This window comes from Lactuca virosa, chromosome 1 (assembly GCF_052849685.1).
Source record: "Lactuca virosa cultivar CGN04683 chromosome 1, Lactuca_virosa_CGN04683_v6, whole genome shotgun sequence".
NCBI classification, from domain to species: Eukaryota; Viridiplantae; Streptophyta; class Magnoliopsida; order Asterales; family Asteraceae; genus Lactuca; species Lactuca virosa.
In genome coordinates, this window is record NC_136426.1 from 210272175 (window position 1) to 210289426 (window position 17252).

General features: G+C 35.3%; 1 protein-coding gene across 4 annotated transcripts; it reads left to right on the forward strand.

Moving 5' to 3' along the window:
* Nucleotides 1-3874: 3874 nt before the first annotated feature.
* Nucleotides 3875-10286, forward strand: LOC145164443 (disease resistance-like protein DSC1). Of its 4 annotated transcripts, XM_079083163.1 has the most exons (7): nt 7042-7189; nt 7283-7606; nt 7684-8127; nt 8464-8604; nt 8692-9349; nt 9448-9513; nt 10080-10286. In XM_079083163.1, the coding sequence occupies exons 1-6, from the start codon at nt 7175-7177 to the stop codon at nt 9510-9512; spliced, it is 1647 nt and encodes a 548-aa protein (XP_078939289.1). In that variant the 5' UTR covers nt 7042-7174; the 3' UTR covers nt 9513; nt 10080-10286. The 4 variants fall into 4 exon arrangements, 2 of the variants coding, with proteins under 2 accessions (XP_078939289.1, XP_078939286.1); XM_079083160.1 differs by having other exon boundaries at nt 7684-8604; XR_013739825.1 differs by lacking the exons at nt 7684-8127; nt 8464-8604; nt 8692-9349; nt 9448-9513; nt 10080-10286 and adding exons at nt 3875-4000; nt 4821-5486 and having other exon boundaries at nt 6058-7189; nt 7283-7398.
* Nucleotides 10287-17252: the final 6966 nt, after the last annotated feature.

Consider the following 17252-nt stretch of genomic DNA (forward strand, 5'->3'; position numbering starts at 1 on the left):
TAGATCTTTCACGCAAGTAGGATTATTTGTTTGATTGTTTATCTTATTTAATAGCTACATATGATTATGCATTCATAAGGCCACCGTCAATATTAGTGATAGCCTTGGTATGATTGTGGGACGTATGAGAGTTTGTGGTTGTATGATGGCTGGGAGACGGTGGTCGTAAGATGATTAAGAGCAGGTAAGGGTATTATGACAGGGTGCCTATGGTTGATATGTATATTGGTATATCATGCTTGATTAGATCGATGGTGGATTGGTTGAAGCCAACATCCTTTGCTTATGTGCATTGTATTTATGGTGGAATATATGGTATACTGGGGAACTCACTAATCTCTATGTTTATATTGTTAACTTAAATAATTTTCAGGTTCTTCAAGTGAAGGGCACAACAGGACTGTACATTCTTATTGAAGTTATTATGTTATCAAACTTTCGTTGGTTTTTGTAATTTAATTGTGTTTAAACTTTGTGCATTCGTCAAAAATGAATATTACAATAAGTTTTCAGAAATGAGTTTTTAATGTATAATCTGGTTTTTAAAATGAAAGCTTTGGTTTCAAATTTGGGATGTTATATACGAGACCTTTTATAAAAGGGGTTAAATGATACCCATAAAATTGCATGTGCATTGCATATGAGGATACTTTAGTATTTCCATTAATATGTTTTTTCTTTTATTTGACTATTACCATTATCAACTATCATTACCTTGCATTATTGGTCATGTATGTTACCATATTTTTCTTCCTCCCATATATAGGATTTATTAAACCCATTAAAACTCTTTTTCTAATTCATCTAAGTACCTAACTTTAGATATTAATTTCTCATTCACCTTAATTTCATTTTGAACGTATGATATACCAAAACGAAGGTATCATAAATAAAACACACAAATATATAAACCTTTATTCATTTTGATAATGTTAAGGGTTTGAAAGTTGTTTATGAAATTGGAAAAATCCATTTTTGAAAACCGGCTAAACCAATTTTCCAATACAACCTTAACTCCCCAAACAAATACTTGTGTTGCACTTTTTTCAAGGTTTTAGTAGAAGTACGTACAATTTGTTCTTAAGAGTTAGTCCTTACAAACTTTGGTAATACAATATGATACCTTTTTCACATGAGGAGCGTTGAGGGGAAGCAAAGTGTAACGTCCCAAAAATAAGACCCGAAAATTTGTCATTTTTAGATTAATAAAACAACAACCCAAAACATTGTTATAAAATAATTATCCAATCAATAATTGGATCCCAACTCACACAAAGAGTCTAAACTAGGGTAAAAGACCTTTTTACCCTTCCCTATATTTGGCCCAAGGCCTAAGCCCAATCAAAATTTTCCAAAAGCCCAAAATTCCAAAATAATCATTCCAAGCCCAATTATGACCCAATTTTCCATATTAGGCCCAAGTCTCTTTCATGGGCTTTCAACCCAAAAGTCTACTAAAAATACCAACGACCCAACATTAGAATTTTGATGGCCCAATAAGGCCCATGACAACAATCGCCCAATACCGAGAATCCCATAACACCAAAGCCTATTGCTGAGTACGCGAGACGTACTCAGCCTGTACGCTAAGTGTACTCGCTTAAGGGCTTGTACACTGTGCATACCAGCTTGTACGCCCCAACGTACTCAACTAGATTGGCCAACTTTCTCATTTAGCTCTCAAATGGTTAAGACTTCACTCTAAAACTTAGATCTGACTTCCTTATGATGGTTTATCATGTAAAGTTGCCAACTTTACGTGCATGAATGGCTTAATGAGGCTCTTAGAGCTTAAAAGAGCTTAATAAATGACTTAATGCATGCATGAGACCAGAAGCACCATAAAGTTTGAACCTTTAAGCTTAAGGAACTCTCCAAACATCTAAATCTACACGATTTAGCTTCTAAAACGGCCTTAACCTATCAAGATCAACCAAAAGGGACAAAGAAGGATAAAACCATAACATGAAGAGATCTAAGCAAAGAGTAGACAAGGTATGAACTTTATACCTCAAAAGTCACCAAAAGATGCAGCTAAATCTGGATCTTTAAGCTTCCCCCAATGAATGATTCTTCCAAATTCTCCTTCTATCATTTCAAGGAGCACAAACCACCAAAAATCAATACCAAAGCTCAAGAACACTCAAAGATGCTATTAGGGTTCGAGATTAGGGTTTTAGGACAATGGAGTCTGATAAAGAGACCAGCCCTAGGGACTTAAGGAGCTTATATAGGGTGCAACACCCTAAAATTAGGATTTCATTAAACCCTCGTACGCCTAACATAACCCTAATACTCCCCGCGTACGAGGCTCGAATCTTCAATCCGAACTCCCCCTTGGTACGCTAAGCGTACCATGTGGTACGCCCCGCGTACTAGCTTCTCAGATAGTACGCTAAGCGTACCCTATGATATGCCCCGCGTACTAATCCCAAGGACGAAAATGCAAAAACATAATTACAAAAGGGCTAAATGGAATCATACCCAATTCAAGTGTTACACAAAGTGAGTACTGCATAGGGCCCAATTTTTTTTATTATGTATTTTTATTTAATAAATCAAAACTTATAATAACGATATGGGCCCTTTTTCTCTGGCTTGTCCTGGGCCTTTCAGGATATTTAATTCCTTAGGACCGCCCTGCTTTTTCATAAGTGCATATTAATCCAATCTTAATATGCCTGGACCTTTAGTCTAAAAATGGGTTTAGTGACAACAACCGCAAAGATGTTATCACATAAAACTTCAACATGTAACTGACAGTTTAAATTTCCGTATCTCAAAAAGCTTTATGACCTACAAACTTCACATGTAACGGAAGCCGAGACACAATATTTGGACTAAATGGAAGGCATAGAAAAAATGGTCTATTTCTTGCTCTTTCAAGAGATTAATGAATTCTAATGCTAACACATTCCCCCATTAGCATCTATGTGTGCCGCCAACCTCACGTTAAAAGACTTGTTAATAATAATAGGATTACATTTGAAGTGCCTTAATTAGTATTGTGGTGGCTAAATTTAAATGCGACTTCCATATAACATGCATGAACTGGCTCAATGTTTGGTTAACAAACGAGATTGGTTGAGTGATGTCGAATAAATGACTTTCCTAATTAACTTTCAATAACCAGTTAAAACATTAAAAGACTATCATTCACACCAAGTCCCTTGTTGCTAACGACAATGAACATGTCTAATAGGGTTATGGGGTGTTAACATGCTTACACCCAAGTCCATACTCATATAATTCTAACGCACATTTTTTTACACAAACAATCCATATACCAGTATTGATAAGTTCAATACCAAGAAAGAACTTTAAAACACCTAAATCTTTAATTTTTAAAATCTATTTTTACCATCTTTTTCTGTAGGACTTCTAGATTAATATGATTATAAAAACTATAACAAAATAATCATTTTCAGAGGTAAAGTAGACAATGAATAATTATTTACAATTTGACTAAAGCCAGAGTTGATTAAGAAAGATGTTAACTTCTTATTTCATTTTTTTTAATGTTTCTTTAAGCCGTAGAGAGATCTGAATGATCTACACGTTTTTATATTTCTATTTACCGGTCGTATAAAACTTGGGTGTTACATTAAAACTATAACACAAATGGTATTTTAGTCGTTTCACATTGGCGGGGGGACAAAAACCGCAACAACCTCCATGCTTAATGGATCCCTTATAAATAAAAAGATTGGACAGAAACTGCAATGTTTTAACAACCACAAGGACCATTTCTGTAACTTACTATAAAAATACGATATCATTTTTTGTAAAAGAATAATTAAAAGAGGAAATATCATAAAAGCCCCTCTCCATAGCAAGGTAAAACATTCTCTCTCACCTCTCTCGCTATCTCCCTTTTCTATCTCGTTGACTTGCCGTTTACCAGCGTTGGCTCTGTAGTTTTCACTCGTCGTCCTTCTCGTCTCCATTGGATCTTCTGCAATTCTCGCTGTTTCAGGCCTCACCGTAGTTCTGTAGGCAGGTAAAGTCACATTCTTACAAGTTAGTTTCACATGTTGTTAGACAGTTACATCTTATTAATCATAAACGACATCATGATCATTTGTTTGTTCATCAAAATGGGATTGAAATTTTGATTATTTTAGTTACTTTTTTCAGTTTTGTATTTTGGTTAGGATAGTACAGAGTCCATCATGTGTATGTTGACAATGTTTACCTTCGAAGTTTCATGTAGTATAGACTCTTGTGATTAAAAGCTCAGAAGTTGTGTAATTTGTTAGGTTTAAATTCATATTATATGGATAGACAAATTCAAATTTGAAAAGATTGTTCTTGCTAATATTGGGGATCTATAAACAACCATGTCAAGAAACTTATTCTTTCTTATGTTTGGATCTTTTAATTGTTTGTTCATATCTATTGAAAGTTTGGAAATTGCCTATTATGTTCTACAATTCCTTTCATATGATGTAATACTGGATCTTTTAGTTCTTTCTAGGATGGTATAAGGGATTTAGTTTAATTGAATACATTGGTTCGATAATTTCTTGCAACGAACTTCACCAGAAAAACAGGTTAACTAGTTTAATTAACCGGGTGATAACCAATTTTTAAACAATGCCCATCTCAATGTTATGGTGATTCTATATCAATACTTAGCTGTGTATATGCTGGTTATTTCTGAAGCTTATTCAATTCACATGGAAAAGTTTGCAGGTGCATATGTATTGTTATTTAAACACTTAAAGTTTTTATTTTGTAGAATATATCCTTGTTGAGGTTTAAATTGTTTGATGAGACTTAAGTTATATAAGTTAGTAATAATTTGGTATTTTTTGTAGAGTTTTTATGTATGGGATCTTCAGATTGAGGTGCAATTGAGGAAAGCATGGGATTCAAAAGCTTCAAACACAATACTTTTTGAGATACACAAAATCGTGGGAAGTGTGAAAGGTGGTCAACCCATAACTCATAATGGTTGAGCTCCATGAAATTTTAGAAGGATCTTCATCTTCTTCATCAACTCAAGCTCAAAGATATGACGTATTTTTAAGTTTCAGAGGTGTTGACACTCGTCATAGTTTCACTAATCACCTTTATAATGCCCTCATTCATGCCAACATCACTACCTTCTTGGATGATGAAGAGATTGAAACAGGGGAAGATCTGAAACCAGAATTGGAGAGTGCCATTAAAGCATCTAGAGCTTCTGTTGTCATTTTGTCTAAGAATTATGCTAATTCAACGTGGTGTCTTGATGAATTGGTGCTGATCCTTGAGCAACGTAAGACATCCAACCATATTGTTATCCCCATATTTTATCATGTTAAGCCCACACATGTCAGGAAGCAAGAAAGTAGCTTTGGAGATGCAATGGCTAAGCATAAACAGATGATGGAGGCGAAGACAAATGCAAATAAAAGAAGAAAATGGGCTCAAAAAATAGATCGATGGACTAAAGCACTTGTAGAAGTTGCTAATATAAAAGGGATGGACCTAAATGGCAGGTAATCATTTTCTTACTATGCATTCATATTCCTTTCAGTTTTGTTTGACTAACGCATGAATAGTCAATATCATCTCTCTATGTATTAGTTTCTTCATTGTCAATAAAATATGCATTACTTTTATGTATTCTAACTGATTAAAGAAATGTAAAAAGTTGAATTTAATGTTTTCAACTATGTGATCTCGTAAATTATTTCATATAGATTAAACGTCAAGCTACTTTTCACACATTTTTATGCATTTATTATCTTATCATAATTAATTTATTTAGATAAACCACATTGATAGTTAAATTTGATGGTCGTTTAGAAACATCATGAAATTTGGTGGCCGATGAAAGTAATCTAGTATTACATTGGTGGCTCTAGTCTTATGTTACATAAAAATTATGACCTTGCACGTTGGATGCTTATATGGTTCAAATTGCAAATACGATATAATTTTGATGTGAAAAACTTAATTAACTGATAGCTTAGTATGATGTAATTATGATTTGGTTTGGATAACTAAATTTTCAATCTGGTATGCTAGTTTTTTTGGATTGTAATTTTTGTTCTTATTGAAATCAAGTTTCAGGCAAGAGATGGAATTTATTGAAGAAATTGTTACAGACATCTACCGTAGATTACACGTATCCTCAAGGAGTCATCTACCTCAACTTTTTGGGATGGATTATTCTATTAAATTCGTCACTTCATGGTTGAAAGATGCATCCTCACATACGGCAGATGTACTCACTATTTTGGGTATTGGTGGGATTGGGAAGACATCTTTAGCCAAATATGTCTATGGGTTATATTCTCATGAATTTGATACAAACAACATTATTGAAGATATCAGTAGGAGATGTGAAAAAACTGATGGGTTGCTTGATTTACAAAAACAACTCTACAACGGCATTTCAAAACGAAGTCCGATTCATGTTCATGATTCTTCGGTATACACGTCCATGATAGAGAATGCACTAGTCTATAAAAAGGTGTTTCTAGTTCTTGATGATATCAATAGTCTTGACCAGTTGGATGCATTACTTGGAAGCAAAGGTCTTCATCCAGGAAGCAAAATCGTAATCACAACAAAGGATGCGTGGTTGACAGAGAGTTGTGTGCTATTCAAAACGAACGTTAAACCCAAGCATACAAATCATGTGCTTGAAGGCTTATATAAGACTGAATCACAAAAACTTTTGTGTTATCATGCATTCATGTGCACCGATCCCAAGGTAGGTTATGAAGAGGTGTCAGAAAAGCTTGTGGAGTACTGTCAAGGACATCCGATGGCTCTTCAACTTTTAGGCAAAAATCTACATAATCGAGATGTAGCTTATTGGGAGGGGTACATAGAAGGGTTAAAGAAAGAAAATGGTTCACCTATAAATAATGTATTGAGAATAAGCTTTGATACTTTGCCATTCAAAAATCATAAGGACTTGTTTAAGCATATTGCTTGCTTTTTCGTTGGAATGGATAGAGATGTTGCCGAAACAATTTTAAAGGCATGTGATATAGACACAAGATCTGGGATCACGGATCTTATTAACAGGTGCCTTCTTAGTATTGGATTGAATAACGAATTGATGATGCATCGGCTGGTTCAAGAAATGGGAAGGCTAGTAGTACGTTAAGAATCGCCTGATAAGCCATGGGAAAGAAGTCGATTATGGTGTCACGAGGACTCATTCAAAGTGATGAAACAAAAAAAGGTAAGAGGTCATATATACTTGTATAAAGCATTTGAATTTCTATATCCATGTCTATAACACTTTAAAATATTTTTGCGTCCCCTTTCTTTTTAGGGTACGGAAAATGTTCTAGGCCTCACCCTTGACATGAGAATGCTTGAGAAAGAGAAGTTACATGGATCGCTTGAGTTAAAAACAGACGCATTGAGAAAGATGGATAGTCTAATGTTGCTACAACTTAACTATGTGCAAATAACCGGCTCTTACAAGAATTTTCCAGAAGGATTAAGATGGTTGTGTATGCATGGGTTCCCTTTGAAATCTATACCTTCAGACTTACCGATGGAGAATCTGGTTGCTCTTGACATGTCTTATAGCAATATTGAATCATTTGGGAGTTGTTATAGCTATCCCCGACAACTTCATAAGAGGCTAAAGGTAAGTTATCTCCATTTATTACTCTTCTATGTTGAAGTGATAAAATTTATTACTACTCTTAACTTTTTTCAATTCAGCAATTGACTGGATGGTGGTCAAAAGACAAAAGGTTGCTTGGATCATTGAAGATTCTTAATTTAAGTTTCTGTGAACAACTTCGTAGTCTTGGTGGGTTTGACCACCTCCCGAAACTTGAGAGGTTAATACTTAGAGGTTGCATTGGTTTGCTTGATGTTTGTGAATCAATTGAGCAATGTTTCGAACTTGTTCTCATTGACCTAAGCTACTGCAACAAGCTTGAAAAACTTTCAAGAAGTTTACACATGCTAAAGAAAGTTAAAACTCTTTTGCTGAATGGTTATTATCTAGGTGAATCTCAAATCAAGATTAGGGATATGGATTCATTGGGCATGCTCAAGGCTAACAACATTGGCATAAACACAATAACCTCTTCCTCCGTCATTCAGGAGGTTATACCAAGGGATTTAAAGCTTTTTGCAGTGGCTTTACCGAAATATTTAGTAAGCTTGTCACTCAAGAATAATAATATGTCTACCGAATCCTTTCCCGTGGACTTCAGTTGCCTATCCATGTTAAAGGAATTATATTTAGATGGAAATCCTACCGTTTGCCTGCCTAATTGTGTAAGAAGCCTTCCTAGGCTTGAGACACTTAGTATGAAAGACTGTAATATGCTGACGACAGTTGAGCATCCTCCACATACACTAACATATTTGGACCTCTCTTTTGATTCTAATAAGCCTTTGCTTCGAAGAGTTGTATTTGATCCAGAAATGTCCCCACTCTGTTTCATAATAAACTGGAAGATGTTAACTTCTTCGTCATTTGAAATTCAGGGCTTGATCAAAAGCCAACCAATGTCAAATGTTTCCGAAAAGGTATTACGAAGTTTGGGCTGGAGTAAGCTAAACTTCCTTAATGCTAGGTTTGTGAAAACTGACGTTTTTTTTGGAGGATCGGAGGAATCTGAAATCCAGGTTTGGATCTACTTAACTATCTGTCTGTGTGAATATATATGCACATATAATTAATAGTGAATAAGTTAAGCTGGTTGTATTTGGCAGATGTATTATGAATTTGGCATATTCAGCATAATTTATGGACACGAAGAGATGCCAGATTGGATTATGGATAGAAGCACAGGGCCATCAACATCATTTACCATCCCATCATCTCCTAACAACCTCACAGGATTGAATTTTTGCTACATATTGACATCTCCATTTCCAGATGAGAGGTTTGGATTCGGAGATGATGTGTACCTTAGGTTGCCTGTGATCATAATTAATAATATAACTAAGAAACACACCTGGATATACGAACACAACATTGATAGTGTACTTTATGAGGGTGGAAAGTGTTTGATGTTTCTAAGCCATTGGATGTTTGGGATGAATGACATGGAATCTGGTGACCACATTACAGTTAGTGTGATGGAGTTGGTAGGTGGTGCCTTCTTTAGTAGTACTGCGAGTAAGAAACCATGTCATTTTACAAAAGAGTGTGGGGTGAGTTTTGTTTATGATAATGAAAGTAAGGATGTAGAAGAAGATGCACTGGGTTATTACAAGTCATGGAATCACATCATTGGTGGAGATCTCACTGGATTTCAGTCAACAACAGGAGAATACATCCTAAGCAAACGGCGAATTCTGTTGCCTTACATTGATATGTTTCTTCTAAACTTTAATCAGTTCTGTGGAGAAGGCGCCCGCTTTAAAGGTAGATGTCATTCTTATGTATTACCTTTTATCTAAAGCTGATAATAACAAAATGATAATGTTTTGGTGTTAAATCTTTGATCTATTTCATTTCATTAGATGACCAAGTGCACTTCAAAGCTTTCTCTCAAAGAAAGTCTGACGTAGCGGAGGATGGTACCTAAGGTACTTTTATATTCCTTAAACCCTTTTCTCATCACATAAATAAAAAATTACACAAACAAAACGTCACAAACTTATTTCGAATATGTTTTCACAATGGACGGAGTCATCAATAATGCAATCCAACAATAGTAAGTCAGCAACACCTACTGCCACTCTCCTTCAATAGTACAAACAGCTGATATTTCAATTGTCCCTGGTATATCATTTTTACTTTTTTTTCCCAATAAATCACTCCTTATCATCCTCCATGTGTTTTTTCGTTTCCATGTGACTGTAGACTAAATTTTGTTCCCATTAACTAGGTAGATAAGAAAAGGGTTAAATACAAGAAATTGCAATGTACTTCACTTATTTGTTTTTTATAGCATCTTTTATTACGACATTGTGCTTTGAAAAATCTACCCTGTTATTGCATTGTCATCCAAATACAAGGCAATTTTTACTGCAATATTTGAGTAGAGTTTTCAAAATACGGTGTGTTAATAAGAAAAAAAAATAGAAAGTACAATGCTATAATTTGGTTAAAGCATTGGCTAATGGAAACATTGTGAACTTTTGTGTTGCAGTGCAATTTTTTCTGGATTTCTTGTATGTGCAAAACAGCAAAAGACATGTTTGCCCTTCTCATCTTGATAGTTGAAAATAGTCTTAGAAAGCTTGTTCAGTCATGTTATGTATAATATAAATGTTGCCTCGGTGGCACTGTAAATGAATGAAGTTAAGGTCATCCGTTATACCCACCACTAACCACTATAGTGGTGGGTGCCACATCATTACCACACTCCCCACCATCATTACCACACTCCCCACCACTAACCATAGGATACCTACCGCTAAACACAAAACTCCACCTCATTTTTTTAATTAAATTTAAATAAAAATACATAAAAATCATATAATTTTTTTTTAAGTACTAGTTTTTCATTAATTTAAAATACCAAATTACATTCAATAAAAACTACATTAATTAAAATAAAAAAATAAAAATAACGTGAAAAATAAAAATTATATTAATTAAAATAAAAAAAATAAAAATAACATTAAGAATTAAAAACCTAAAAATACCAAACTTCTAATTTGTGTGTTTAAGCAAGATTATTCCATTTTGGGGAATTCTTCAACTTTTGCCAAGCTTTGACGTGTCCAAAACGTTTATGATTTGTGTTTTCATATTGCTCCATGGCCACATTAGCCGGATCGATATCGGCTTCGTGTATGTTGTTTATAACAAAGTTGTAAATTCCATTGAACTCAGAACATTTGGCCCTCATATCGCGCCATTTCGAGCATATTTCATCAACATTTTGAATTGCACAACCCATTAAACCATGAAAAACACTTTCAACATTTCTCCAAAAAAAACTAGAAGTTTGACCAGCGCCTTCTTTCAAAACCGTCACCCATGTTTGTGCTAATTTCTCTTCTTCCTCTTCTAACCATTTCTTATTTTTGGGAGGCATGGTTTTTAAAGGATCAAACAACAAAAATATATGATGACTAAAGGGAGAAGAAATGTATGAAAAATACTGGATGGTCTGAGATATGTGGTTGCTTTTGTTGCCATAATTATATTTTCTGTTCAGTCCAGATTTTAAATTTAAACAAGTTAGATCACAGTCCTATTCCACAGTTATGGTTTTTGTTTGTGTATTGAAATATAATTCATTTCTTGATCAGCAGATGAGCATATGTCTATTAAAAACCGAGGGCCTAGTTTTTATAAATTTCCCTTGGATTTCTACTTATTAAATTACAACAATGTTATAGGAACATAGGATATTTTCATGTTTTTTACTGTTAGCATTTTGTACTGCCTTATATATCTGTTACCACCCTTTGGCATTTCTTGCATTGAGACGGGGATTCATCGACAAATTTTTTTAATTTTTTGTCTCATTTAAAAGGTGTAAAATGGATTCGTTATAATTGTTTTACTTTGTGTATATATTTATAAAAGTATCGTACCTACCAATGTTTAACCAAGAATCTCGACCTAAAGTTGAAACCTATCTCAATAATAAAATAAAATATAATTATCAAATCTATAAATCATTATTCATGATTAGTCATCGCGATATAGTTATATTTAAATATCACCTCTTTTATTACTAGAAAGTATTACTCGCATGTGATTTTCTTTTTATAAAATACACCTATATGGTTATCTACGAGTCCATATGACTTTAATAATATTTTTTAATTCTTATAATAAATGTATCTTGAGTTTATTAAATAAATCTATATCTCGAATAGGCAGATGAGTTAAATTATTTCGAGATACAATTAATCCACGAATAAAGCTTTGCCTTATTTATAGATGTCTTATAAAGCCCACAATGAATAAATGATTTTAAGTGTAAGCGGTAAGCCAATTGCTTAAGCGCAATATAAATCATCAATTAATCCAATTCTGTGTCATTTAACTCTTTACAAACGCCCATACTGAAGCACAATATAGATCACCCGCAAGTCCGCAACTATTCTAGCAACGGTGAGTTTTTTTTTTTTTTTTTTTTTTTTTTTTTTTTTTTTTTTTTTTTTAAAGGAGGCTATTTTCAAAATGGTACGTAAAAATGGGGTTGTTTCAACATTTGTAAAAATAAGGCTGTGGCTCACTTCTTTCAAATAGGCTCTACATTTAAGTTATATAAATGGTCCTTTAAGTTTTATGCGGTTACCATTTTCAATTATATATTTGATTTTTATATTTTTATTTTCATTTTCCACTTTGATTTATAAATAATATTTTTTATTATAAACTAGAAAGGTTACCCCCGCTACGCGGGGGCCAGAAGCTTTCAATGTTGTTTCCAAATTGATAAATATGACAGACATAGAAAGTGCAAGGATGAAAAGTCTGGGCTTTGCCCCGGACAAAAAATGTAAAAGTTTTGACTGCAAGGACCAGAAGTGTGAAAATGGCTAAAGAATTAAAGGGGTAGGAATTAGCAACTTTTTAGAAAAGGGATCAAAGTTGTCAAACCGTTAAAGTTTTGTGGCCAAACTTTAAATATTAAAAGGTTCCAAAAAGTGTAAAAATATTGATTGCAAGGACCAAAAGTGTCAAAATGGGTAAAGAATAATGACCAAAGTTGCCAAAAAACATCCAAATTTAGTATTCCTAACTTCCAACAATAATACAGGGACCAATTCTGCCAAAAAATGGGAACTTGAATGGAACACAAACAAAAGGACATGAATAAATTAATTAAAGAAGTACAGGGACCGGATATGTAAATCAAGGGAACAAACCTGGACAAAGTATCCCAACTTTACTATTCCTTTCTTCCACAACTTTAATATATATATATAATAATATGTTATTAAATTTTATATATAGACCTTAATAATTCATACCATTTATAAAATTTTGTTTACTTTTAGTCAATATAAATATTAAATATTATTAAAATTAAATATATTATATAATTATATGTATATTATTAGAAGTAGACATAAAATAAATAAATATATCAATTTTATATATGAATTGTTCAATCAATAATAATGTATGTAAAAGCAATTCCAAAAGAGTTGAAAAATTCAAAAATGTCAATGTACATTTGATATTCTACTATTGATGAATTGTCATCTCGGTTCTTTATAATCAAGTATATTTTACTCTTTGATGCTATTAATTCCAATCATCGAATTGAATTTTCTCATCAATCCTACAACTTTTTCGTTCTTCATATTTGCATCCTCAGTTTTCATATGTAACACCGTGAATTTTCAAACAAAATTTTCATTTAAAATCACAGAATTCTTATAACACATTTTAAAAAAATTCCCAATTATCGAATTAACAAAACACCGACTCCATAATCGTTTGATTAATAATCTAGGATCCTCAAAACATAACTCTTTCTTTCTCGTGTGTACAATCAAGTCGGCGCCTTCCCGCGATCCAAAGAAGTACCTGAAACACATATCACATAACACGGTAAGCACGAAGTTTAGTGAGTTCCCCAAAATACCACGTACACTGCAAATAAGACCCTACGGTCAATGTGTCTCAGTGGAGACCCTCCGGTCCCACAACTCTGGTGGACCCTCCGGTCCTAACTCAGCAAAGCATAGCATAATCACAAGCATAACATAATCACAAAGTATAATGTATAGTATCACATAACTCTGCGTAAGCACACATAACAATATTTACACTAAATAACATAACAAAATAAGTCACAAAGACAGTATGCACAATAACATATATCACAGTATAATAATGAGACCCTCTGGTCAATAATGAGGGCCCTCGGGTCCAGTATCTCTATGAAGACCCTCCGTAGGGATGGCAAAAAAACCCGAACCCGATGGGAAAACCCGAACCCCGAAGATTTCGGGGCGGGTCGGGTCACTCTTATCGGGTTTCAGGTCGGGTTTCGGGTCATTTATTAAAGAGGATATATATATATATATATATATATATATATATATATATATATATATATATATATATATATATATATATATATAATGACATTTCATCCCTCTAAGGCTCTAACCCATTACAGCCACCACTCTAACCCTAAAGCCCATTACGTATTCCCAATTTCCCACTATCGCTTCTCTTCCAAGTTCCAGCCAACAACCGAGTTACGGACAATCGAAAATTCAGAATTGAAAACATCAAAATTTCCTCTATGTTCTCGCTTGTTCGCTTTCATCGAAGGGTCGAAATCAAGTAGTCGACACTCGACGCTTCCCGTTGCCTCGCAGAATCGTAGTCGACCTTCCCGTTGCCTCGCAGATTCATTAACACATATGACGACCAACTCTGAATTCAGGTAAGAATAAGTATGTTTTTTTGCTGATTATATTCAAAGCACACCTGTGACCTACTCAGTGGCCACAATCTCGTTTTAACCGTTAAAACTGAACCTCAAATGTTTAGTGTCCACTACGTATTTTTTTATAGTCGATGAATCTGATTTGTTTAGAATCCTATTGTTAACCTGATCTGTTTATTAGTTTAGAATCCCGTTGAAACTGTGACATGTTGTTTACCTGGTTAGTCTAAAATCATGTTGTTGAACTGTTGAATCTGATCTGTTTTTACCTGATTAGTTTAGAATTTGATTACCTAATCTGATTATCTGTTTAGTCTAAAATCCTATCTAAAATCCTGTTGTTGAACTGTTTATCTGATCTGTTTTGGACCTATTGAATCTAATATCACATTGGTTGTTATGCTGATTCTATGGATCAAGAAGGTGGGACACATATTAATGATATGTTTGATGAAGATGGAGATGAAGTTGTGGTTCAAAAAGGGCAACACGTACACCAACATATCCACATTTTACAAAAATTAAATTGAATGATGAAGTTAAAACAAAATGCAAGCATTGCTCTAAAGTATTGGGTGGAGATTGCAAGAATGATTTAGTTTGTTTAACCCTACAAAAGAAAGCTGGACAACAAGCTTGGATGATGTTGCTTGATTTTGAGTTTGATTTAATGTTTACATGTAATGTACTATTGTGATGAATTTAGTTACAATATTAGACTTTAGTAATTTCTATTTGGTTCACTTATGTTAAGAACTTATTTGTATTTTAAGCCTTTGTAAGGTTTTAATTTCTCAATTGTTTCATTGTAGTTTTCTAAATTTTTTCTGCCACCATTTTCGGGTTTTGGGTCGGGTTTTCGGGTCTATATCGGGTTTCGGGTTTAGGGTCGGGTTCGGGGATATTTTTACCCCCGACGGGGCGCCCCGATAAGAAACCCGTCGGGTTCGGGACAAATATAAATATCGGGTTCGGGTATGGGATATGCTGCCCCGCCCCGAACCCGCCCCGTTGCCATTCCTAACCCTCCGGTCACACAGCAACTACTACTCAGACATGTATAGTAAGAAGACTCACCTCATAAGTTGGCCAGTATAAGTTCGTTCACGGAATCTCGGACTAGCCTCCGCATAACAAATAGAATAATTATCTCCAATTAATACTCTACTCATACTTAAATAAACCAAAGGTTGTTCTCTCTCTCTCTCTCTATCTCTCTCTCTCTTTCTCTCTTTCTCTCTTTCTCTGACTCTTGGAATGGGTAAAAGATCATTTTACCCCTCCATGACCTCCACTACCCACGTTGACCAAACCCTGAATTAACAGAAGTCAACAGTCCAATTTGACCTGACTCGCCGAGTACACCCTGTGACTCGTCGAGTCCACTTATTTTCCTCAGAAGTCTCGTGAAGGCCCGACTCAGCTCGTCGAGTTGACTCATAACTCACCGAGTTCTTGTATGATCTTACTCATCGGGACAAACCCTAACTGACTCGTCGAGTCAATTTATGGACTCGGCGAGTCCAGTCAAGCTGATTTCTCATTTTAGCACCTAAAGGGAGATCCATAACTCCAAACCCTAGATCTAGCCCCTAAAGGTCCAAAATTCACGTAAAGCCCCGACCTTTACGTTCATACATGGCATACATGCCCAAAATGCCAATAAAAAGCCTTACAAAGGGTTAGGTGCTCAAACTCTAGTCTCTAGCTCAATAAAGCTCAAGTCCTTGGGCTCACAAGACCTCCTACATTCTAGATTTGAGGTTTCAACCTCAAATCATACATATAAGGCTCAATAACTCTAAACAATGGAAGAAAACCCTAGAAAACCCCCATATCAAGATCTCCCTAGAAGATGAGCAAGTCAGCATATTTACCTCAAGCAAACACTGCTGAATATGTGGATCCAAAGCCTCCTCTTGCCCAAACCTCAATACTCTTCACTTCTCCTTCAAAGAATGCACCAACAACCACCAATTTAGCTCCTCACTCACTCTCTAGATCTAATGGCGATTTGGGTTTGCTCTCAGGGGTGTAGGGTAACAGGTGAGGCGCAAATGGGGGCATAAGTTACCTTATATAGGCCCCAACCCCGGGAAATTAGGGTTTCTCTGCCTAGTACCTACTCGGCGAATCAGTTCTCTGACTCGTCGAGTCCACTCATTAATTCCACGCGAGCAACTCGACTCGACTCGGCGAGTTGGACCCTCAACTCGTCGAGTCTCTCTATAAATCTCAAAATTAAAACACGCAGTAATATACCTGAAAGTCCGGATGTTACAATTCTCCCCCACTTGAATTAGATTTCGCCCTCGAAATCACTCCTCAACAACACATAGATCGAACCCCAAAACCCGAACAGCACCACAGAAAGGATCTCATACCACTCAGATATCTTTCTCCATGGATACCTAAATCCAATCAGGAACTCCCAAACCCGGAATAAAACATACCCTATTGCTGCTACGATACCCCTTCTGACTCTCCAATTCCTTCCGATCACGATAATCCCTTCTCAACGTGTGATATAACAATTCTCGACCGACACGGGACCCCAGTCTCACCCCTGGTCCGGAAACCAGGTTCCCGAAAACTCAAGTGGTAAGGCTACCCAAATCTAAGAACTCCTCTGCGCCGTACTCCGACTAGTGAATACTACAGCTCCCCGCAGAACAGTATATACTCTTATTGACTACTGAGTGTTACGGTTTCGCTCCCCGTAGTCTTAAGATGCTCCTTTATGGACTCATGAAGGCTACGGCTCCCCACAGACTTACGACACCCTTTCACTGACTCGTGAATGCTATAGATCCCCGCAATATCACAACATTCTCTCACTAACCAGTGAATACTACAGCTCCCCGCAGTATCACGACACTCTCTTGCACTGACTCATGGATGCAACGGCTTCCTGTGGTCTTACAACACTCTCACGCTCAATGACTC

Bases quoted from the DNA above. Each gene is read 5' to 3' on its own strand.
- LOC145164443 (XM_079083160.1), top strand. The intron at 8,605-8,691 runs GTTTGGATCTAC...TGTATTTGGCAG, and splicing joins CGGAGGAATCTGAAATCCAG to ATGTATTATGAATTTGGCAT. The intron at 9,350-9,447 runs GTAGATGTCATT...TCATTTCATTAG, and splicing joins AGAAGGCGCCCGCTTTAAAG to ATGACCAAGTGCACTTCAAA.